Below are 23,641 nucleotides of genomic sequence, written 5' to 3'. Positions count from 1 at the left end.
TGATCAAAGTCCCTGGAGGTCAGCCATGGCCAATATATGTAAACCATGGTAATTCTAACAAAGTTTGAAATATTTCAAATGGAGATTTAACGAATTGTTGCTCAAAAATGCCTTCACAAGAGGGGAAATGTGAGACTCTAGTGTCATGAAATTCATAATTTTGGTAATGGACTTTTTAAGACCCTTCCATCCGTGGAAAATATTTGTTCCTACAATATCTTGGTGTTGAGATGATAATTTTTGGACTTACAATTTAAAAACATCAAAGTGAACTCTTGTTATTGACTCTTTGCCATATAATCAGCACTAAATAGTATTAAGCTATATTCTGAGGAGAAGGAATGAAAATTTTCAGTTTTGGCAGATATCCTTCAAAGTTGATGAGGGACAATAAACAAAGTGTATACCAATGACCTTGACCTTTGAATGAAGATCCTTGTATATGTTATTTGTCTTGGTCATCTTCGGTCAAAGTAGAGTAAATCTAAACTAGGTTTCATTAAAAACAACTTCATTACTTCCTAGGGTGTAGTTTGACCATTTCACAGTCAACAGAAAAAGGAATTCCAAAGTTCCAAGATTCTGCATTAGGGAAGGTGTTAAAAGATAACAATGAAATCTAGTCAGGGTAAGGAAAATTTCATTTACAAACAACTCGTGAGGCATAGTGAAACATTTACAGTATAAAATGTATCTAAATTTTAATACATTTGTACAGTATAAACTGCTCGGTTAAAACTGCACGAGATCACAGAGCTAATCAGTTTTTGATCATGGACAATAACACATGCTGTAATTATGTACTGCATTGTAATTTAAGATTACACAGTACCAGTATGTCAAATGTACATAATTATGTGGTGGCTCAAGCATGTCAGAGTCATCATATCTCAACTGAGTTTAAGCAGATTTACTGTAAACATCTATAGGTAACTTCTTTCACACATTGATATCTAATTCAATTTGTTTTGGTCACCAGTTTATAAAATATATTTACAAATATACAAACAGATTTTACGTCTTTGATCTTATACACATTAGTTTAGGGTAACAGTTTGAAATTTGATTCTGTAAATTTCCTTTAATTTGGAAAACAGATTATCACATTGTAGAGAAGTTTGCTATTGCTCTAATATAATGTATAAAGCTAGGAACTGGATAATGATAGTATGGAGTGTTTGAACTTTCATATGTACAAGTTTTCCCAAGCAAAGAAATATTGACCTTAAAGAAGTCATTATGTACTTTATGACTGTTTCATCTGAAGAAAGCACCCCCAAAAATATCTTTATGTACGAATGTTATTTTTCAGTTAACATGTAGCATTGTCAAAAGAATAGCACACAGAAATATTGAAGTTCGTTTCCTGTAAGGATGAAATTTCCTAATGGCTGTCTGATCTCTCTCTCCTTCTGACACTGTGACGATCTTTATGTCTGTTATTTTCAATTTTTCTTCCTTCTCTTGATCTCTGACCTCTATCTCCTGACCTTGACCTTCGACCTCTTTCATATGACCTTGACCTATGTCGGTGTGGAGAAAGACTTGCCTTTCTCCCTCTTATGACTGGAGAATGTCTGTCTCGACGAGAGGATGAGTCCCTTTTTTCTTGGAACTGATAACCATTTTGTCTGGAGTCTCTTTCCCTAACATCAGCTGATTGTTTTGTTTTGTCTCGATTTGATCCTCTTGAAGATTTTGATACTTCCTTATCACTAGAATCATGTCTATCTCTTTGACTTCGTGGTTCCATCCTTATAAATTTTTTCTCGTCCTCGCTAGAACTGCTGTTTCTGTGTTTCCGGTGGTTTTTGCTTTGACCTGGAAAACCTTTCCTTTCTTTTCGCTTTTCCTCCACAGAACTGCTACGAGACCTATGATGGATTTTCTGTCGATTCCCTCCCATCATTCCATGTCGGTCCTCAAAGCTGTTTTGACGCATGTGCATACCCAAATGCTTCTTTTCTGCATGCTTGCCTCTATATGGACTGCTATCCGAGTCACTATCCATTCTCTGTTTGTGTTTCCTCTTTGAGTCTTCCTTTGGCCTTTTTCTCACTGGATCATCATCTAAAAATGATACATTTCATATTGTTAGTCTTTCTTATCTAAATGTCTATCCTCCATAAAAATTCCTGACATCAACTGAAAGCATATGCTTATATTTCTCCCTTACCGTCATAACTTTAAAACTACTACTGCAAGTCCTGCCAAAAATACTATCAGAAAAGCTTCAAATGTAATTTTACTCCAATTCTCAGGATGGCTTCATTAATACACTTTTACTTTTTATACTTTTACAAGACTGAACCTAAACTTCAAGAGCTTTAATAAACGTAAGCAGTGAAAATACTACAACTATAACTCAATGAGTGACCAATGATTACGCTTTAACTATAATAGGAAATGAGTGATGATTGATAGCATTTTAACAAGGACTCAGTGAGTGATCACTGATAAGATTTTAACAAGGACTCAGTGAGTGATCACTGATAAGATTTTAACAAGGACTCAATGAGTGATCACTGATAAGATTTTAACAAGGACTCAATGAGTGATCACTGATAAGATTTTAACAAGGACTCAATGAGTGATCACTGATAAAATTTTAACGAGGACTCAATGAGTGATCACTGATAAGATTTTAACAAGGACTCAGTGAGTGATCACTGATAAGATTTTAACAAGGACTCAATGAGTGATCACTGATAAAATTTTAACGAGGACTCAATGAGTGATCACTGATAAAATTTTAACGAGGACTCGATGAGTGATCACTGATAAGATTTTAACAAGGACTCAGTGAGTGATCACTGATAAGATTTTAACAAGGACTCAATGAGTGATCACTGATAAAATTTTAACAAGGACTCAATGAGTGATCACTGATAAAATTTTAACGAGGACTCAATGAGTGATCACTGGTAATATTAAAACTATGACATAATTAGTGACCACTAATGATACTAGAACTATGACTCGCTGAGTTACCACTGGTAATACTACAATTTTAACTCACTTAGGACTCCAAACCCACCTGAGCTATCACTATTACTGCTAAAACTATCCACTTGAAGCTCTTTTCTGTGTCGTCTCTTTTTGGGACTATCATCTGAATATGAAATATGGGTGAGCATAAATTAAAATTCAAAGTGTTTCAATACAAATGAATGCTTTGTATGCAGGTTTGTAATTTTAATGAAGTCGAGAACTGAGGATTTGTAAGACTAGAAAAGGAAAATTATATTTTCAAAGGGCATTTTGTTTTTAGCCCACCATCATCAGATGGTGGGGTATTCAAATCGCCCTGCGTCCATGGTCCGTGGTCCGTCCGTCCGTAAACAATTCTTGTTACCGCTATTTAAGGAAAAGTACTGGATAGATCTTTCTCAAATTTCATATGCAAGTTCCCCTTGGTCCCTAGTTGTGCATTGTACCTTTTTGGACTGATTCGAATTCAAGATGGCCAACAGATCTTGGATTTAGGATGTAAAAGTTTGTTACTGCTATTTCTTGGAAAGTACTGGATGGATCTTTCTCAAATTTCATATGCAGGTTCCCTTTGGTTCCTAGTTTGTGCATTATACCTTTTTGGACTGATCCAAAATCAAAATGGCTGACAGGCAGCCATCTTGGATTTTGAGAGTAAAATCTTGTTACTGCTATATCTGAGGAAGTACTGGATGGATCCTTTTGATATTTCATAGATATTGGTTTCCCTTGGTCCCTAGTTGTGCATTGTACCTTTTTTGGACTGATTTGAAATTGAGGTGGCCCGCAGGCAGCCATCTATGATGTCGACAGTAATACAGCACAAGCATATTGTCCATTATCCACCTGTAACTGACTGCTATCTAATAATACTTTGGGATCTTTTTCAAATGATATTTGCTAATAGGTGCTTAATAAAAATATCTTGTGCCATCATTGAATGCATTCAATGAAGACCAGTTCATGAACATTTACAACACCTGTAACAAACAAAAAAAAAAAAAAATAAACAAATCTTCAAGAACTGGAAACAGATCTTCAAATGGGTGGGCGCCAAGATCCCTCTGGGATCTCTTGTTCATGTTTCAGTTTCAATACCTGCTCTTCTAGTGTAAAATCTTGTTATTTACCTGAATCTGATGACGATGATCTCTTCCTTTTTTTCTTTTTCTTTTTTGTTTTTTTATCTCCTTTTCGTTTCCCTGAACTTTTGTCCTGAAGTTTGTTCAACCTCCTGTAAACAATAAAATTATACAAAAAAGGTTCAGCATTCTTTCTAGCAATAAAGTACACCATGTTTCAAGATAAAGATGGAAATGTGTTCTATGTGGTTCCATAAATTTGTAAAGTGTTTTCAGATTTCATACCTATCTTCATTAACAGTGTTTCCTGCTGGTTCAAGTATGACATTCTTTCAATGCAAATAATAAGACTTACAAGAAAAACTGTCTATTTCCACCAGTTCTTCAAAAGTTTGGACATTAATAGGGCCATTTAATGTTTTTACTTGTTTTCCCCTCAAAGTCAAACCGTTAAGACTATTCATCATACCCAAGAAGCTATTCACATGCACTATTTTTAGAACTTCCAGTGGATTTATAGGTCAAAAAAGTACATCTATTAGTACACAATACTGGACAACAGTAGCTACTTAAGTAATGATATGAAGTAACTTTCACAACTGTGAAACAAGTTCTATTAATTTTTATTGGGCACTAAAACTTCGGGATTTTTTTTTTAAATGTAAAAAGAAACTCTTAACACCTGAGAAAAACCTATGTGGCCAAAGAAGGTGATAATCATTGTTTTCACATCCAATCAAGTGAGTTACTGCAAAACTTATTATTTTCAAGGGTTTTTATTTTTCACCATTTTCAAGAACTGAAAAAAGTCCTAAATCTACATCTCTTGAAATTAATTTTGTAAAGGAAACAATTTTAAGTTTCTGTCAAAAAATATACAGTAAAACATGGACAAGTCGAAGTTGATGGGATTAAATAAAATGTTAGACTTATCCAATGGTTTGACTTAGCCGTGTTTCTATGAATGAAGACATTTTGCATCTAAGATTGACCCTATTTTCATTGGTTGTTTACTGGAAACTGGCCTCATAGCATGGTGTGACAGTAATGAATAAGTAATTAATGAATAAAAATATTTTGTAATTTTATACACTACTGATATCATTTATTTAAATAAACAGTTGTAAGTAGGAATATAAAGATAAAATGTTATGAGAAACACTCGGCATTGCACACGTGGATATGCACATAACTCGAAAAAGGTACCTGAAATAATACAAATATTGTACTCACATTTATATCTTCAAGAGTAACAAGTCCCATCAACAATATTTAAAAAACTAGAAATTGTTAACAATTTTGCGGGCTTTTCACTTCTTTGGCGACAAGTTGACCAGAAGTTGACATTTATCTTGATAACAATATATGAGAAAGATTCCTTGTTTATTAGTCTCTACGACATATCCAAAGATGAACTTTGAATCTTGAAACGTTAAGGAGATATAACTACATAATAACGAAGAAATACACTTTTTAAAGATTCAAACATATTTGACCCCTGTGACCTTGAATGTAGGTCAAGGTTATGCATATTTGCAAGCATTAAAATGTAACATCTGATGATCAATATAATCCCAATATTAGTTCTCTAGACCTTGTGAAACTTGACAAGGAGATTGTTGAACACTGGTACCCTATTTTGTATATTTGAACTTTGACCCCTTTCGGCAACCGGAAGTTGACATTTTGAGGGAAGTTTTTTTATGACAATCCATAGGAAGTCTCAACAGAAGGTTTATAATTAATTTTCATCATTGTATGCCTTCTAGAAATTGAGAAACTGTCATTTAACGATTATTAGTTAATTGACATCTGTGACCTTGAAAGTGGGTCAAGGTCATTTATATTATCAAACTTTGTTGCCAGTTACATATGCTTCTTATATGTGAAATATCAAGCCTCAAGGCCTTCCAGAACTTGAGAAGAAGTTTTTCAAAGATTGGTACCGTAAATAGCTCTTTCCAAATTTGTGCCTACCAAAAACTGGAAGTTGAAATTTCAGGGAAGTTTTTCTTATAACAATCAATAGGAAGTGTCCACAGACTGTTTATAATCAATTTTCATCATTGTGTGCCTTCTAGAAAGTGAGAAACTGTTATTTAACGATTCTTAGTTAATTGACCTCTGTGACCTTAAAAGTGGGTCAAGATCATTTATATTATCAAACTTTGTTGCCAGTTACATATGCTTCATATATGTGAAATATACAGCCTCTAGGCCTTTCAGAACTTGAGAAGAAGTTTCTCAAAGATTGGTACCCTTAATAGCACGTTTCAACTTTGACCCCCTACCGCAAACCGGAAGTTGAATTTTGAGGTACGTTTCTCTTATATCAGTCGACAGGACATGTCCACAGAATATTTTATGTCCAAAGTTGAAGACTTTGGGCAGCTTAACAATGGAGAAATTACCATTTAACGATTTTTACATAATTGACCCCTTTGACCTTGAAAGTGGGTCCAGGTCATTTATATTAACAAACTTGATAGATAATTAAACAGACATCTAACACCTGAAATATCGAGACCCAATGCTTTGCAGAACTTGAGAAGAAGTTTTTCAAAGTTTGTAACTTTTGAACTTTGACCCCTACCGAAAACCGGAAGTTGACCTTTGATCCCAGTTTTTTTCTTGTGAAAAGTGTTTTCTTTTTAATTTAAATAATATGATTAAAACTAAGGTCACTAGCTTAAACAGTTCTTGAGTTACGGCATTTTAGGTAAAATCAGAAATGATGTCATAGCGGCCATTTTGTTTTTCCGATGAATTTGTGTGTAAGTGTCACTAAATGGTAGAAGACATCTGGGGAAATCTTCTCAATAACAATTTGATAAAATATAGCCCAGCAATATTAATCTAGAACGAATTTTTCCCATTTGTCGGCATTTTTACAAGATCAAAGAAAATTTTCAAAATGGCGTACAGCGGAAATGGTAAACGTTTCAGAAGAACTGAAAACACTAAATTTATCGGAAGGATGTTCTGTGTCGAGCTGAAGAAGAAAATTTCAAGAAAATTCAAAATTGAAAAAAAAAAAGAAAAAATTTGTTAAATTTTGAAAACTTTACCCCACAGCGAGCTTTTTTATTTGACATATTTTGTATTAATATGGCATGAGAAAAAGTTAGATATGGAAATTCTCTACAAATAATATTATTGCACAAACTCTGTACAATCAATGGTTTTCGAGATATTGCCGTTTTTAAGTTTTTAACTTATGACGTCATGGCATCCACATTGGATTTTTGACATACTTAAAAAATCGGCATCAGCAACTTCATATACGTATCTACAAAGAGGTGTATAGACTGTATGTCTAACTTTTACAATTTAAAATATTACGAACCCACAAAACTGGAAGAAGAATAATAAGAAACATAACAAAAACAATAGGTCTTTTCACCAGTTAGTGAAAAGCCGTAATAAAACTCAATAAATATGTATTTTTGAACATTCTACATTGATATAACATTGATAGCAATAAGGTAGGTTATAAAAAAATGAAGGCCATGACAATGTCACAGAAGCATAACTTTACACATGTTACTGAAAATAGGATCATATAAAACTTGCACTTTGTACATGTATATCCAGTAATTATTTTTTTCCCTGCGGCTTCCGTCAGCAATGCGCGTGAAGAAGTAGATTTATGGTTAACAGACTACAGTGTATTTTGTTTAAAGATTGGTTGCATAATTCTGTATAAATTCTAACTACTACCTGTTCACCCATGTAAACACAGGGATTAAAGATAGATTGAAAATTACAATAGGGCTCATTAACACTGATCACATTAAGTCATTCGGACAGAAGCCAGGACATTTTTAGAAGGGATGAACCACAAAATACATTTGACAAAAATGCAGTATTCGACTCAACAGTTTTTGAATTGTCTCTGTTTAATTTACTAAGATAAAGAAGAGAAAAGATCGGGACCAAACAAAACATTTGACTAATCCCATGTATTTGATTCAATAGTGATCAACACAAGTGTGTTTTATTGTATATCACTTGCTTTCAAGCTTTTGGTGAAACTGCAGAAATTTGAAACATCAAAAAAAAAAAAAAAACGTATAGTACCACTGTCAATAATGAATGAGTAAAACTCTTTCTCCATCTCTTTTTCCTTTTACTCACTTCAGCAATTTTTTCTTCTGTTTAGGAGTCAACGACTTGAGAAACTGGACCTCTGGGTCATCTTCATCCTCGCTGTCAATGATTTGCTAATTGTAAACAAAATAAATTCGTAAGAAAAAGATCCTGTTGATTTATAAAGTTTTCTCTAATAACCTATCAAATTTAGTAAACAAAAAATCTGAAACCCTCAGTTCACTGTACTGCTGCGATTAGTCTTAATTATTTAGACCAACTATCATTTTTTTGTTTTTCTTTTTATATGAATAGCACAATGAAATTTTCAGATGACGTTGAATTGCCTATATCCCTAATAACCAGATGTGATGGAGCGACACAAATACTCCCATTGACAATCAAGAAGAAATTAGAAGCCTCTAGTGTTATTGGTTTTGTCAAGAGGTGTACTTTTGACAAGTGAAATAAAATTTCTTCAAACAGAATCAATGGTAAAGAATTTAAAACAAAATTAATTTCTGTTAGCAGACTTTTTTCCCTCACTGAAATAAGTCAAAGTCATCCAAAGGTCTTATGTTTTTGTGAATTTCAAAATTAGAATTTCAACTAAAATTCTTTCAATTTAATGGTCAGAACTCTGGAAAAAATAAAATGACCATAACCACATCAGAATTTGATCTTCATGTTATCATCAAACAACTACATACCAAATAACAGTTCTATATGTATCTGATAAAGAGTAAATGAGCAGAAACGAAATTATGACAGAAAGATGGAGTGATGGACATAGGTAACACTGCATACTTCCAACTATGAACTGGCCAGACATGAAAACAGCAAATGACCATGAATTACCTCATTGGAAGCTCGTGGATCGGACATCCTCCCCAAGATGCTCTGTTTGAGTGCAAATCCATCCTCCTGCATACTCTCTATTAGAGAGGAGGCACTGTTTTCCGCTACAATTCAATATGAAATTAAAATGCTATTTATCGTTATCATAAGCAATACTTATCAATCAATGAGGGCATGACAGTAGGTCATGACTAAAAGTTCATCATGACACTATTTCGTAATTAGATAAATATTAGGTCATGTACTCCCATAACTTTACAAAATGTTCTATGTTAAATATTTTGTGTAGGAGAATGCTTAATATATATATGTGTGTACTATTACTTACGCTGTTCTGGCTCAGCTGTGAGATCTTTACCAAACAGCGGACATATCTTGTCAGTGTTGACGTGACCCCACTTGCGACATTTTATGCAGCGGACATTTCTCACCTCCACACCGAATGGCTGATCGCGAATCATCTCATCATCTTTAGCATACCTATAATGCATAAATGAATTAATTTCTGTTTGAAAATCAGCATGATGATATTCTAAAAAAATATTGATAACATCGTCGTCAAGATTTATCATATATTAAGTAAACAATGACAAGTGCAAGTCATTTTTCATTTTTGGTATGCATGATTTTGCTAGCACTTCAGTGATTCTAAAATTGTTATTAAAAAGCAAGACAACTAAAGGTTACTAGTTTATATAAAGGTTTAATCCTCTGAAGCCATGTGTTCTTTATGCAAATGAAAACTGATACTTCTCACATAATGCTACATCATTTGGTGAAAAATTGTTCATTGGAATTTTTTTTTACTTCTTTACAAATATCTTTAGTGAAGAACAATTACATTTAATTGCATATAGTACCCCCATTCTAGCATTCCTATACAGTGGAAACCACTTAATGTGACCACAAAATTTTCCTATGCTGTGTTTTATGACATATGACTGGCCATTCAATATAGCCACTGATAAACAGCCAATGAAACATGGCTTTTCAAGGTGAACAGTTCAACTTGGTTGGTTATTTTTATCAGCAATGCTTGATGAAAGCAATCTTCAGAACACATCTTATCAAATTGCAGATACACACTCTGTTATGAAGCCTGCACAGTAATGGATGAATGAATTACCTCAGCTGATGACACAGCTGTGTTACATATAAATTTGACCATGTGTAAACTATGAATATGACATTATCGTATTTCATAATACTAGATGACAAATTAAAAAAGATAAACAAAGGTTAGAAAAATCACTTTGCTTAAGGGGAAAACAAATCAAATTTCAAATTTCTGTCTTCAAACAATTTATGTAAGACACAAGACAGTTTGGTGCATCAGAAAGTTAACTTTTGGATTAAGACATGCAGAAAAATGTGTCAATTGTTAATGTCATGTTCCACTTATTACTACAATTTTCCCTGACAAATGTAACATTAAGTAGTTTCCCACTGTACTATACCTCACCAATACTCACTGTTCTCTAGGGGCATTATATTTTCTCTGCCAATCAAATTTCACTTCTGCCTCTCCATCTTCTTGCTGAGAAACAAAACAAATTACTAAACAAAAATCATCTATCAAATTTTTGTGTATCCAGTACTGTAAATTCAAAAATATTTCAATGGACATAAATATTTATCCAATAATGTAAGCTTGAAAGACCTGTATCACATCATTATATCTTTGTTCAAAACTTAAAGTGCATGCAGTATATATATATGTTGTACATACAATAAAGCTAACTATGGTGTGTTGTGTACATGAAACATCCATCAGTTCAGTGTATGGGTATATAAAGGTATCACAAGTTTGTAAAATGAAATATACTGGTAGAATTAATTAATTTAACCATACCTCTTTCTTCTTCATACCAGGTGGGGCATCATACATAAAGCTCAAACCTAGTTTGGCTTTTTCATCCCCAAGCAGAGCCCTGCAAATCAGAAGATTCATCATATAAATATAACACATACACCATGAAGAATAAAATTGCTTCACATGACTTGGCAATGCTATGGGGAGATCACTCTGGGACGACATTTAGGGATTTTTACCATGTTTTACAGAAAATTTCAATGAATTCTCAGAATATTATATGGAAAATTGAACCAAATCCATGAGAAACCCTGAATTTTTTTCATTAGATCAATAATTCAGAATTATCTCTACTATGGATTTCAGAAATATTTGTTACATTGGTATTAAGTTAGAATATAATTATGTTTCAGTTTAATGTAAGATAAACATACCTGTTTCTGTACATGTCTTGTTCTTTTTGATACTGAGCTAACAAATCCTCCTGTTTTTTCTTATCAAATTGAGTTTTTTGTTCTGCCATCCACACCTTTAAAATGAAGAAAATAATAAAGGATTATTTTCTTGTAAATTGATTTCCTATAGTATAACATGTATGATATGCATATTTACATATAGAAATCTCATTGTAAAGTAAACAAGGCCGTCGCAATAGGCTATGCGTACTGAGTACGTTTAGCCTAAAAAGCTTTTAACCATATCAGAGCTATTGCATGCAGCAATTCTAAGCAAGGTAATAGAGGAAAATCGAACCTACTCATTTTTTAAGATTCATATATCATGTTATATGAGTGTAATATAATTGCTGTGAACATAAAACTTGATAACTCTAGTTGAAATAACAAATCAATTGTAATTACATATTACATTAAATGAAACCTCATGTTCTATTTGCCTCATATGTGATGTTCATAATATAATTGCCTGGAGGTTTACTGTCTGTCTGCAATTTTCGTATATATCTTAGTAGTGGTTGGTGGACAGATAGTCCAAGGATCCGTAGATGTACCTAATACAATCCAATACTACTCACTACAATTGATATAGACCATATAAAAACACCATGAATTTCAAAATGTTTGAATAACATGGAGTATTGAATATGAATCGGTATGTAAAAGGCCAGTTCACATAGTATACACAAATTTGTGGTTTTCACCGACAAGCTAGATATTGTCATAGTGTCACAGCAGAGAAGTCGTCCAGCTGGCTTTGGTGGAGAAGAGAAGATTTGAGCTGGAAGCCATCCATCGACGGGCAGTGATTTGGCCAATCACTGTCGACTCACCACCTTGAGGACGTTCCAGGATAGGAGTCGAAACGTCCAGTGAGAGGTGGTCCTGGCTGATGACGTCGATGGATTCTGCAGTCTAGCGATTGTTTTAAGGTAAATAGTGCATGTGTGCTGAAAATGTGCACACGAAGAGTTTGGTGCGTTGTGCGTATGTGGGACATTACTGGATTGATGGTGAAATTCCATCTTTTACATTTCTTTCAAGACTCATTTAGATTTATCACTATCACTGTAATGTACATCATAGTGCAAACGATTCCCTTGGCCACACTCGGCGAAAGTCCTGAGACCTAAGAGTAGTAAACATTTTCAGCAATTTTTTTCAGCCTTAAAAAGCCTTTTGCAAGACACATTTCACGTCTCATTTTACTTACGCGTTTTATGTTTTCCTTGCTTGCTGGATGAAAAAACTTCTTGGTCATGTAATTATTGAACCCCTTCCCCATCTTGATGCTTTTTTACGGCAAACGACTAAGTTAAATTTCTTGATTTTCACCGTACGTACTATGGTCGTTCAGAAACCGGAAGTTATCAAATCGCTGTACTGTTGTTCTTCCGGTATCCATGCAGTGAATAATAATTATAAAATAAATAATTTGATTATGGATAGCGTAATATTTTTTAATTATATATCTTTTATGAATGTTTAGAACATTATGTCATGATTTTATTTGACATTTTGTCATAGTCAATGTCATAGCTATTTATAGATTAGGTTTTTCCAGGAAATGGCCTTGAAATGTGGGGTGAAATATGTACGCTGATACCGGCATCGGCCTAGATACCTGTAACAGGTAAGAAGGTAAGAAAGAAATAAATCTAACATTTTCTATATAAATCTACTTAAATGTTGTTAAAATCAGGCATTTGCCATGATATAGAATGGAATTTCAAAAAATCTTAAATTAAAACGTATCATAGCTGTCATTTGCAAAAAAAATTCGGAAAATTTCACCCCTGAACAAAAACAAATCGTCGATATAAAAAAAATTTCATTATTTTAATTAATTTAGTCGAAATGTCAGATTTTTTAATATTTAATTGGATTTACGTTAACAAAACTGAGATTTATTAGATTTTTTGTTCACGAGATATTAATCATATCTTACTTTACGTATATCGAGGCCGGGAACGGCGTACGCATTTCACCCCATTCGCCCAGAAAGAGAAAGAGGAATGTCCACTTTTAGTTTACTCCTTCATTACTGAGCTTTGCTTTCATAAAAAGGTAATATTATGAATATGTTTTACTGTATTATTTGCTTTATCCCTGGTTGGGTAACCCGAGTATATACATCTATAGTTTCATTATGATCTTTCTGGTGTGTATCTGTTTAGTTAAGTTTATTTCTGGGCCAGGATTTAGAGAATCCTCGTCGCCGGACTCAAAACATAATACTAATACTAAAAAGTGAGACAAAATGTACAGTGTAATACAGTGGTATAGACTGGTCAGTTTCGCTTAATTAAATTTAAATGTCAAAAAGAGAGTTCGACTCTATAATTGCAAACAATATTATGATTTTCCCAAAATTTCTCGAATCGATTTTTGAAACAGTTAGTGGTTGGTGCTGATATATCAGATTCTGGTAAAGAGTTCCAAATGCGTGCTGATCTAATGGTAAAAGAGTTGCTTCTTTGTGTAGAATTTGCTCTTTGTGGAAAGATTTTTTTGGTATTCCCTCTTTGGCTGCGTTTAGAAGCCGCTTCTAACCATAATTTCATTAAAGTACAACATTCTTAGCCTGTCTTCATATGGTAATTTCTGTAGGCCTTCAATATCTTCAATTCTCAATAATTTCCCACCCTAATTCAGTAAAGCTTAATAGGGTTTAATGTAGCAGAAGAGATTAGAACAGAAAAAGAGAAGAAGAGAAAATCGAGATAGATCTAGAGGACTGAGAGACATACTTTGATCTTTGCCTTTTTCGTTTAACCAGGAATCTGGAAGTTCAGGTCTCCTAGAAGGCAATTGCGACAAGAAGATAAAAAATATTGTACCAATTTGCACAACACGGTTAGATGCAAGAATGGCAGGTCAAGGTAAGTTACCTTCTACGAATATTTAAATGACTTCTGTTTAGTGGTTGATGTCAGATCTGTCTTCTTGTAATGTTTGTGATATCATGGTCCTACTGCTTTCTGTACAAGTTGACTTTTTAACAATTTCAAGCTCTTCACACTGACCGTAGCTATACCAGACAATATGTCTAGTAACGGAGACTCCTGACTTTATGAAACACTGTTTTAGATATCAGTTTCGTAGTCAAGAAGAAATTCTTCAAGCACTTTAAACGATAGCCCATGAGATATATGGTGATTATTAAAAATCAATGATAATAATTAAACATGTATTTATATTGTTTTATGTTAATGGCTGATCCGAGTACATATTGATTAAATCGGGTGATTTGACCACACGAGAACATTATACAAGGTTAACTGGCCAAAATATATGATATTAAATTACAATGTCCTTGGTCCATCAAGGCCGCCATTTTGTTTAAATTGCTGCATCATGCACTGGAGCATTTCTGCGTTTGAAAGAGTTAGTATTGTAAAGCTTATAAACGACTAGGAAGTTATTCCAGAAATGTATAGACTACTTTTTGCCTAAGTAGCAAGCTACTACTAGATTATTTATAGGATAGTTGCTTATGTATTCAATCTTCATTTAAGTATTTGTTCCTCAAGAATAATATTTTTTACTTGGAAACTGGTGATTACTTAGTCGCTTACAATTTCCCAACACACATGTCTTTTTCGTTTATATCATTTGTCACTTGACCCATTCACCAATTTTAAGATACTCCAAAAATAAATAATAATTTCTTAGACACAGCTGAATTTAATACACTAATATGTAAATACTTATTAACGATTAACTTGTTATAATTATGTAAAAACATTAAATCAAATTTTAAAAACATACAATGTTAAAGAATGATGATTAAAAACATTTGCTTTTATTTAAAATCTCTGTAATGATTGTGATGGACTGATTCATATGAAAAAAAAAACTTTTATTAAATCAAGTATTGTATTTACTACGTACATGATTCCTTATATGATATTCTATCACTATCTTCGTAATAGATTTATTTGTTTTGTATGCGGTATATTCATTTTTGAATAATTTTATTTCTGTTATCAAAAACACACATGATAAAACTGCCATTGCATTTAAGTTGTAATTAAAAGACACAGTCGATAAAACAAAGGGAAAAGTTTTTTTTAAAAAAAATACAAATTCAGCTTTATTTCAAAATTTTAGTTTGAAACTGTGGTTGTTGGAGAAAATGATTAGGGTTTTCCTTCTGTCTAGCCATACTAATGTATATTACAAGAGGTCAGTTTACAAAAAAATCTACATGGCATACAGGGTAATAGAGCTACAAATCAGTGGTATATATTAAATACATTGAAACATATAAATAAGTAAGATCAATGATATCTCATTGTAAAAAAAAAGGTTTCGTTTCAATTTAATAAAAGCATAGAAATAGAGTGATAACACAATTGTATAACAAGTAACATATTGAATATAGATTTAACATTGATATATGCAACATATCATTAATATCGACCATAAATGTCATAAAACATTCGAATCACGCATCTTTCTGGTCAGTTTATAAAGCGATAATGCAAATGTAAATATATTAAGATAACTGCCGAAAATGTTTCTAGAAAAATGTTCCTTTTCTTTGTGTTGTCACGCTATAGACTGAATTTCATGGATAGATTGCTTCCAGTTCTGGAGAGCAACTACCGCACCCCCGGTCCTATGGTGTTAACACAGTTCACACATGGCTTCGAGGGACGCGGGTTAAGGTTATCTTGCTTGCTCATTCGTTTTATGATTGGGCTAATACTAATGAAAAAAATACGCAAACCAGACCCGAAGAGACCATCGATTCAGACGATAGATTCTTCATTATGGTGTTGCAATGATGATGTTATTCATGTCCTACACGATGTAACTACACGACCTTGAATGACACGGCAGTGTTGTTATTCTTTTCCTTAAAACCTACACGCATGGTTTGTGATTTCAGTCTCTCACTATTTCTCGATGCTATAGTTTTGCAGATATTGCAGTCTTTGCTATAGTGAATAGAGTAATTATATTGGTTGCGATTAAGTTACAGAGGTTTCACAAGAAACTCTGTCCCTGGAACGATTTTACCGGTCCCGGAATTCCATAACATTTTCGGTACTTTAAGAACCAATATGTTGCACAAAATATGTAAATATTCTAGGTGACCAGCAACTGTTAGTATGTCAAACAGTATTCCAAATCTTGGATTTATTGGACTTTTTTTTAATTTGCAATATCTAGCTTTATATTTGAATTCAAAACATGCAGCAAGCTTTAATGAAAATTATTTTATCCAACATAATTTTTTATTATAGGTTTTTAAACAAGTTTTGGAGAAAGATGCGACCCTAGCTCACACCCATGGGAGTCTGTTGGGCTACTACAAATAACACACAATAAAGATTAAATTGGGATTTGGGCAAAATTACATGAACCGTGAATCGGGTCCTTTATCAAATCGTACTTTGGTTTCGTTCGTTGAATTTTAAATGGTGTCTTCGTATATGTTTATGTATTTATATTATTTGATCCATAAAAATGTTTGACATGCAAGTAATATTATATTGTATGGTTGTTAATATTTGCGGGATATTTAATTTTATTATACTAAGAAAAATACGTATTTGTTTTATTGACCTACATACATGAATACCAATTTATAGACATACTTTTACTGTTTAAGCTAGTTTTAAATGTTGTAGTCCTATTGAACCTGCAACAATAGGAAAACATCAAATATTAACACCAGCAAATAAATAATTCTATGCAATTTGTGTGCCTCCCACAATCTTGATTTTTATACGTAGGTCAAAAATTTTGGCGTGACGTATTATAGAATGGCACTGTAAACTTTTATTTGCCCGGAGATCTCCTCCTTCCTTTTTCAATCGATGTTTTTCATACTTGGTAGACATATTTACCATGGCACGAAGTTGTGTTTCCCTTAAACGACAGTTTATTTCAATTGAGAAGAGTTACGATCCCTTGTTTCCATAATGCTAACCTTATCCGGAGATCTCCTCTTTCAGTTTACAACCGATTTCTTCCAGACTTGGTGGGTCCATTCACCATATGATGTTGTGTTTTGCTGCGGGGCAGTTTGATCTAACAATATAGCATAGTAAAGTTTTCACCTATTTTTCAGGGAGTGGGTAGGCTTTATAACATAACTATTGCGTGAAATTGCGTTTGCTTTCATGTCATCCTGAATTTACAAATTACAGTTTTTTGTCCATTGTGTTTTGCTTTCGTTGCTTTTTTCAACATTTTTGTCTTGTCCAGATATTTTCTCCCTTTTTTAAAACCATTTTTCAAAACATGATAGGCTTGAAAACCTCAACATGAGTACGTGCATCATTTTGATTCACAATATTTCATAATGTTATAACCCGTTTGTGCATTTCAGTATTTTAATCCTGTCCTGAGATTTCTTTCTCTTAAGAATTGTTTTCCCCTTTTGGTATTTTGACTTTTTATTATTTCCAAATTTGTATTCTTTTCAATAGATTATATACTAAGAATTTTGTAAGCATTTCGCTGGTGTATGCTGCTTTGGCTCAGTTGATTGGGCTGGTCAGTTGTCACACCGAGGCCCAGGTTTGATTCCTTATCAGGGCATTTGACTGGAATGTTTGTTTTCCAAGTACTTTCACATTGGTGTCCAGCAAAATTGGTTTTTTTTTTTTTTTTTTTTGAGTCTTGGATTAAAATTTAAGAGATCTCAAGAAAAACAGGGGGAGTGGTATAAAAGGAGGGAGCTGGTGTGGTTTGTATATAGTGTTTGAATACTGGTTGTGGCGCTAGACAGGAATGTGTATTTTCCCTGTGTTTTCACCCGCGGATTTTCAGCTTTTTGTGTTTGTCAAAAGAAACAAAAGAATGTGGAATATTTATTTATAAGATTATGAATTAATTTGTAAAAAGGATTTAGTTTTATTCATTTTACAAAAAGTGCAAAACAAATTACCCAACGTATACTTAAACCTACATGGGCAGACATACAACACGTCTGTTCCGAAATGAAATCCTGGACATCTGCATGAAGGTGTATCACCACTGTGTCACCTAGCCACTCTGTTAGTTGTCATGATACAAAATATCAATCATTACATTCATTTATATACAAAATAATACATTTCAGGGTCTGTTACCATGACAGAAGAAATACATCATAACAGAGAAGGTGGAACTGGTCATTTAGAAGAAGAAATGGAAACAGAAGTGACACAACCATCAAGTGCACAGGTGACCAATCAAAACCAAACACCTTCAAATGGAAGTAACCTGGCCTTGGGTATGTGTGATGACCACAAATTAGAAGGCATCTTGATAGATTTTGTTGATACCCTATAGAAAGGACAGTTTCCGTGCAGGCATACATTGATACGTCCATCTGTCCTTCACTCTATCATTAACTATTCTGCAGAGTTTATCAGAAAATGTTAGATAAATCTTCACAATACCTTTCCCAAATATTTGTCTCTAAAGAGAAATTTCCTCCAGCACAATGCTAGAACATATATACCTATGTAAATTAAAACCTGCTACATATATTCAAATTTTTGTACTTTGATCAAAATTCTAACATATGACTATCAGAAAAAAATTGTTTTTTTGATCTGACAATCAGCCCATGCCTGGAAGCGCACCCTCAACAGAAGCTATATCATTGTCCTGTAAGAAGCCCCCCTCCTCCCCTCCACCTCCATCAGAGATAAATTTCATGCCTCTTAGGATTATTGCAGGATCACAATGAGAAAAAGTGTATGATTTCATTTTTGTTTTAGAAACTGATGCTCCTGTCAGTTCCAGCAGTAGTGACCATGAGATAGCTGTATCAGGGGTAGCATTGGAAACAAAGCTGAAAGTTTACCCTTGTGATGCCTCTGGTAAGATTTGGATGCATGACATGAAACTCACTGTTTTTGTCTGCTCAGTTTATTACACTGTGAATAACCAGATTTATGAACAACATACAGGAGGTCAGTAGCATGCTATCTAGAACAAACAGAGTAAATTGCCTTGCCAAAGAACACAATCACAACTGCACATACTAGTTTGTTTCTTCTTGGAAAACTTCTTGAGGCCCTTCATTTGCCATATAGGGTAATCAGGGTAAAATGTCTTGACAAAGAACACAATCATGACAGTACTGACCCATTCCTCACATCGCTTCCCGTAAAATACAAACCAGCTAGGGTTGCATCTGTTGAACATCAGTCTTGATGTGAGCTTTTGAATGTTTTTCTAACATAGCTATCACAGCCATGTAAACTATGGTATATAAAAAGGAACCAGGCAGTCATATGATAGAGTCATCTTGGTATAGGAGCTGACTTTGATGATCTTAAGTAAAATGTACAATGTAAAAGAAAAAGAAGAAATCAAGATTTGATGTTTTGTGGTTCTTTTCATTAGTGATATATACATGAATACATCATATATATATATATTGGACTTTGAAACACGATAACAGAAGGAACATTTTTTATTTATGCACTGTCCAAAAAATTACAAACTGCATAACCATTACACCTCCACGATATCCCCAAAAAAGGATAATTAGAAGCTGTATTGATAGACAGCTGGAAATTTTTAATATGATCATAGTGGCAAATTGTCAAATTATGTGACATAAATAACTGGATTGCATTGTATATAAACACATAAAACATAAAAATTGTCAAATTATGTGACATAAATAACTGGATTGCATTGTATATAAACACATAAAACATAAAAATTGTCAAATTAGTCCACCAGATATTGATATGGATAGATAAGACCTCCTTGTAAATATGCAGTGTATGTCCATTAACACAAATTTAAGGTAGATACATTTTTTTATGTGGGTACTATTAGATTTTAATCCCAAATTCATACATACAGGAAATGATAAATACTGGTAGATTTACCACTGACTTTTAGTATCAATGATTTCTTGAGTAATGTTCATCCAGAAAATTGATTGCCCACAAAACAGTAATAAGAAATTAAAGAAGGGGTTGTATGGCTGTATTTCAGGAACTTGTATAGGCTGTTTCAATGGGAATTCATTCCGTTTATTTGTTTTATTGCAAGACTCTTTTAACATAACAATAAATACACAGCCCAGGTTAAGTGAGAGCAATATATAAAACTTTAAGGTGCAAAGATAACAATATCGTTTATACTATTTCTTGTGAAGTGTGATTTAATTATCTAGAGTTAGTATTGCTATTGTATTTTCCTACAGGTTGGCAGTTCTATCTTGACTACTTAGCCAATAAATTGTCCAAAGAGATATCTGAAATGGCTGCATACCTGGGCGTGGATTCAGCAAAAGTAGATGAAATTAAAAATCGATGCAAATCTAACCGTCATGAAATGTGTTTCAATGTCTTATGGTCATGGTATGGCAAGAACCCTGACAACGAAAAACGAATTAATCAAATCAACACTGCTTTAAGGGAATCTGGCCGTGTAGACCTTGCTGATGAACTAATGGAAAGAAAGGCTCCGAAGCCAGAAGACTTCAAGTACAAGGATGTAATTAAAAACCCTGAAAATAGAGTTGACAGCAATGATGCACGTAAGGTCGGAAAACAGTTAACGCTGACTTTCCAGAGTCTAGCACGGTATTTTGGTCTAAATGAAAACGATATACAAACTATTTCCCTCAACAATAGTGATGACATACGTGAACAGTCCTACAGTGCCATTAATTTATGCATTCAACAACGGAAGATCAAAGACCGACAACATCTGTGTAATGGACTTGTCTACTTGGAAAAACATACAGCTTTAGATGAGATTAAGAAAATGTGGTGTCCTTAAGCAGTTGTGCCTTATCCATTATGATGACACTTCATTTATCTTGCAACATGCAATTTCATAAGATATATATTTTGGTGAATTTAAACAAAATGACACTCTCAAGACTGGATTTATTATCTAAATTTTGATCAATGTTCAGGTTCAAATACATTATTCATACATGTCAAAGTAGATATTGAGAGTATCGGTCACCTGATTAATTACAGCCACTGCTAATGAGAATACAATATCAGTCACCTGATTAATTACAGCCACTGCTAGTGAGAATACAGTATCGGTCACCTGATTAATTACAGCCACTGCTAGTGAGAATACAGTATCGGTCACCTGATTAATTACAGCCACTGCTAGTGAGAATACAGTATCGGTCACCTGATTAATTACAGCCACTGCTAGTGAGAATACAGTATCGGTCACCTGATTAATTACAGCCACTGCTAGTGAGAATACAGTATCGGTCACCTGATTAATTACAGCCACTGCTAGTGAGAATACAGTATCGGTCACCTGATTAATTACAGCCACTGCTAGTGAGAATACAGTATCGGTCACCTGATTAATTACAGCCACTGTTAATGAGAATACAGTATCGGTCACCTGATTAATTACAGCCACTGCTAATGAGAATACAGTATCGGTCACCTGATTAATTACAGCCACTGCTAGTGAGAATACAGTATCAGTCACCTGATTAATAAGTAGCCTCTGCTAGTGAGAATACAGTATCGGTCACCTGATTAATTACAGCCACTGCTAGTGAGAATACAGTATCGGTCACCTGATTAATTACAGCCACTGCTAGTGAGAATACAGTATAGGTCACCTGATTAATTACAGCCTCTGCTAGTGAGAATACAGTATCAGTCACCTGATTAATTACAGCCACTGCTAGTGAGAATACAGTATCGGTCACCTGATTAATTACAGCCACTGCTAGTGAGAATACAGTATCGGTCACCTGATTAATAAGTAGCCTCTGCTAGTGAGAATACAGTATCGGTCACCTGATTAATTACAGCCACTGCTAGTGAGAATACAGTATCGGTCACCTGATTAATTACAGCCACTGCTAGTGAGAATACAGTATCGGTCACCTGATTAATTACAGCCTCTGCTAGTGAGAATACAGTATCAGTCACCTGATTAATTACAGCCACTGCTAGTGAGAATACAGTATCGGTCACCTGATTAATTACAGCCTCTACTAGTGGGAATACAGTATCGGTCACCTGATTAATTACAGCCACTGCTAGTGAGAATACAGTATCGGTCACCTGATTAATTACAGCCACTGCTAGTGAGAATACAGTATCGGTTACCTGATTAATTACAGCCACTGCTAGTGAGAATACAGTATCGGACACCTGATTAATTACAGCCACTGCTAGTGAGAATACAGTATCAGTCACCTGATTAATTACAGCCACTGCTAGTGAGAATACAGTATCAGTCACCTGATTAATTACAGCCACTGCTAGTGAGAATACAGTATCAGTCACCTGATTAATTACAGCCACTGCTAGTGAGAATACAGTATCGGACACCTGATTAATTACAGCCACTGCTAGTGAGAATACAGTATCAGTCACCTGATTGATAACTAGCCTCTGCTTGTGGGAATTTCCATTTGGTGAATCAGTTTAGTGTACAGCCAAAAGATTTCTGGTTTAAGCCCCAGCTGGGGCAGAATTCCTTCCTTAGCTATGTACATATTTATACTGTTGTTCTGATGACAGCTAGCCAAACAAACAGAAACATTAAACATGAAATATAGATGTTGATCCATCTCTGTATCCTTTGTTATATTAAAATTTATTTTCAAAACAATTTTGTGGCTTTCAATGTGGCCAGTATCACAATAGATGTGAGTTTGGCAAGCAGTTCTGCATAAATGACTGTAATTTTCTTTCCTCAAGTTTACTGTAGACCCAATTAGGTAACAGGCCTCTGTGTGCAAGGGAGTGAATCCATGATAATCTTGTGTACATGATATCTCATGAAACCGTGGGCAAATTTAGTTCATATTCACACCAAAGCATCATACTGGCAAGTTCAACACCAACTTAGGTTTCGGTAGTCATTGATTATGGTCACCCTTGACCACATTGCAAACAAAAGGCTTGTTGCAAGATTGGGGTAGGGGGATATACATGTGAGCCCCTATTCATTTGCTTTTATTCATTCATATAAATGATAGGCAATGAAGAAAAAGTGAACATTTTTCAAGTTAATGTCTACTCTCATCAGCTACACATTATTTATAATAAAGCTGTTGTCACTGTAGTCACCAAAAAACGCTCAGAATTATGGGGACCTTTCAAGGTAAGAGAAACAAAATGGTTATGTATCACAATCTTCAATAAGACAAAGTTTATTATTCCTTTTTTTTCTCAATACAAGGGATTGTTCTTAAAATTCACTTGTAGGTTCTTGGTTGGCCATTAGATGAGTACTTTTTGGTTTATATTAATTTTTGGGGTAATGATATGATTATTTTGAACAACATTTGAAATATATCTAGAAAGAGGCAATATCATGATAGTGGGTACCCAGATACTTCTGGAATGTCTCCTTTTTAGCTCACCTGGCCCACAGGG

The 23,641-nt window shown here is 34.0% G+C and overlaps 2 protein-coding genes across 7 annotated transcripts; one reads left to right on the top strand and one right to left on the bottom strand.

Moving 5' to 3' along the window:
• Positions 1 to 623: 623 nt before the first annotated feature.
• LOC132565463 (corepressor interacting with RBPJ 1-like) lies at positions 624 to 12,616 on the bottom strand. 2 transcript variants are annotated; one of them, XM_060230101.1, is made up of 10 exons: positions 12,502 to 12,616; positions 11,268 to 11,362; positions 10,873 to 10,951; positions 10,493 to 10,557; positions 9,349 to 9,500; positions 9,021 to 9,124; positions 8,211 to 8,296; positions 4,122 to 4,225; positions 3,038 to 3,112; positions 624 to 2,070 (listed from the first exon to the last, which is right to left on the bottom strand). In XM_060230101.1, exons 1-10 carry the CDS (start codon positions 12,571 to 12,573, stop codon positions 1,385 to 1,387), a joined length of 1,518 nt encoding a protein of 505 aa, XP_060086084.1. In that variant the 5' UTR covers positions 12,574 to 12,616; the 3' UTR covers positions 624 to 1,384. The 2 variants fall into 2 exon arrangements, with proteins under 2 accessions (XP_060086084.1, XP_060086085.1); XM_060230102.1 differs by lacking the exon at positions 3,038 to 3,112.
• LOC132565464 (uncharacterized) lies at positions 12,164 to 22,831 on the top strand. Of its 5 annotated transcripts, none has more exons than XM_060230105.1 (6): positions 12,849 to 12,921; positions 13,252 to 13,355; positions 14,068 to 14,170; positions 18,370 to 18,522; positions 19,016 to 19,117; positions 20,464 to 22,831. In XM_060230105.1, exons 3-6 carry the CDS (start codon positions 14,158 to 14,160, stop codon positions 21,042 to 21,044), a joined length of 849 nt encoding a protein of 282 aa, XP_060086088.1. In that variant the 5' UTR covers positions 12,849 to 12,921; positions 13,252 to 13,355; positions 14,068 to 14,157; the 3' UTR covers positions 21,045 to 22,831. The 5 variants fall into 5 exon arrangements, with proteins under 5 accessions (XP_060086091.1, XP_060086090.1, XP_060086088.1 ...); XM_060230104.1 differs by having other exon boundaries at positions 12,877 to 12,929; XM_060230108.1 differs by lacking the exons at positions 12,849 to 12,921; positions 13,252 to 13,355 and adding an exon at positions 12,164 to 12,220.
• Positions 22,832 to 23,641: the final 810 nt, after the last annotated feature.

Source organism: Ylistrum balloti, unplaced genomic scaffold (assembly GCF_031769215.1).
Source record: "Ylistrum balloti isolate Yb309-2 unplaced genomic scaffold, AGI_CSIRO_Ybal_v1 Utg369724, whole genome shotgun sequence".
Taxonomy (NCBI): Eukaryota; Metazoa; Mollusca; class Bivalvia; order Pectinida; family Pectinidae; genus Ylistrum; species Ylistrum balloti.
The sequence above is the reverse complement of the archived record's forward strand: the minus strand, read 5'-3'. Positions and strand labels throughout refer to the sequence as shown.

Excerpts from the sequence above, each read along its gene's own strand:
- LOC132565463 (XM_060230101.1), bottom strand. The coding sequence starts at position 12,573 with ATGGGGAAGGGGTTCAATAATTACATGACCAAGAAGTTTTTTCATCCA. Across the intron at positions 9,501-10,492 it reads TATAATGCCCCTAGAGAACA|GTATGCTAAAGATGATGAGA; the intron begins GTGAGTATTGGT and ends TATGCATTATAG. Across the intron at positions 9,125-9,348 it reads CACAGCTGAGCCAGAACAGC|CGGAAAACAGTGCCTCCTCT; the intron begins GTAAGTAATAGT and ends ATTGAATTGTAG.
- LOC132565464 (XM_060230108.1), top strand. Across the intron at positions 18,523-19,015 it reads TGGAAGTAACCTGGCCTTGG|AAACTGATGCTCCTGTCAGT; the intron begins GTATGTGTGATG and ends TTTTTGTTTTAG. Across the intron at positions 19,118-20,463 it reads TTACCCTTGTGATGCCTCTG|GTTGGCAGTTCTATCTTGAC; the intron begins GTAAGATTTGGA and ends ATTTTCCTACAG.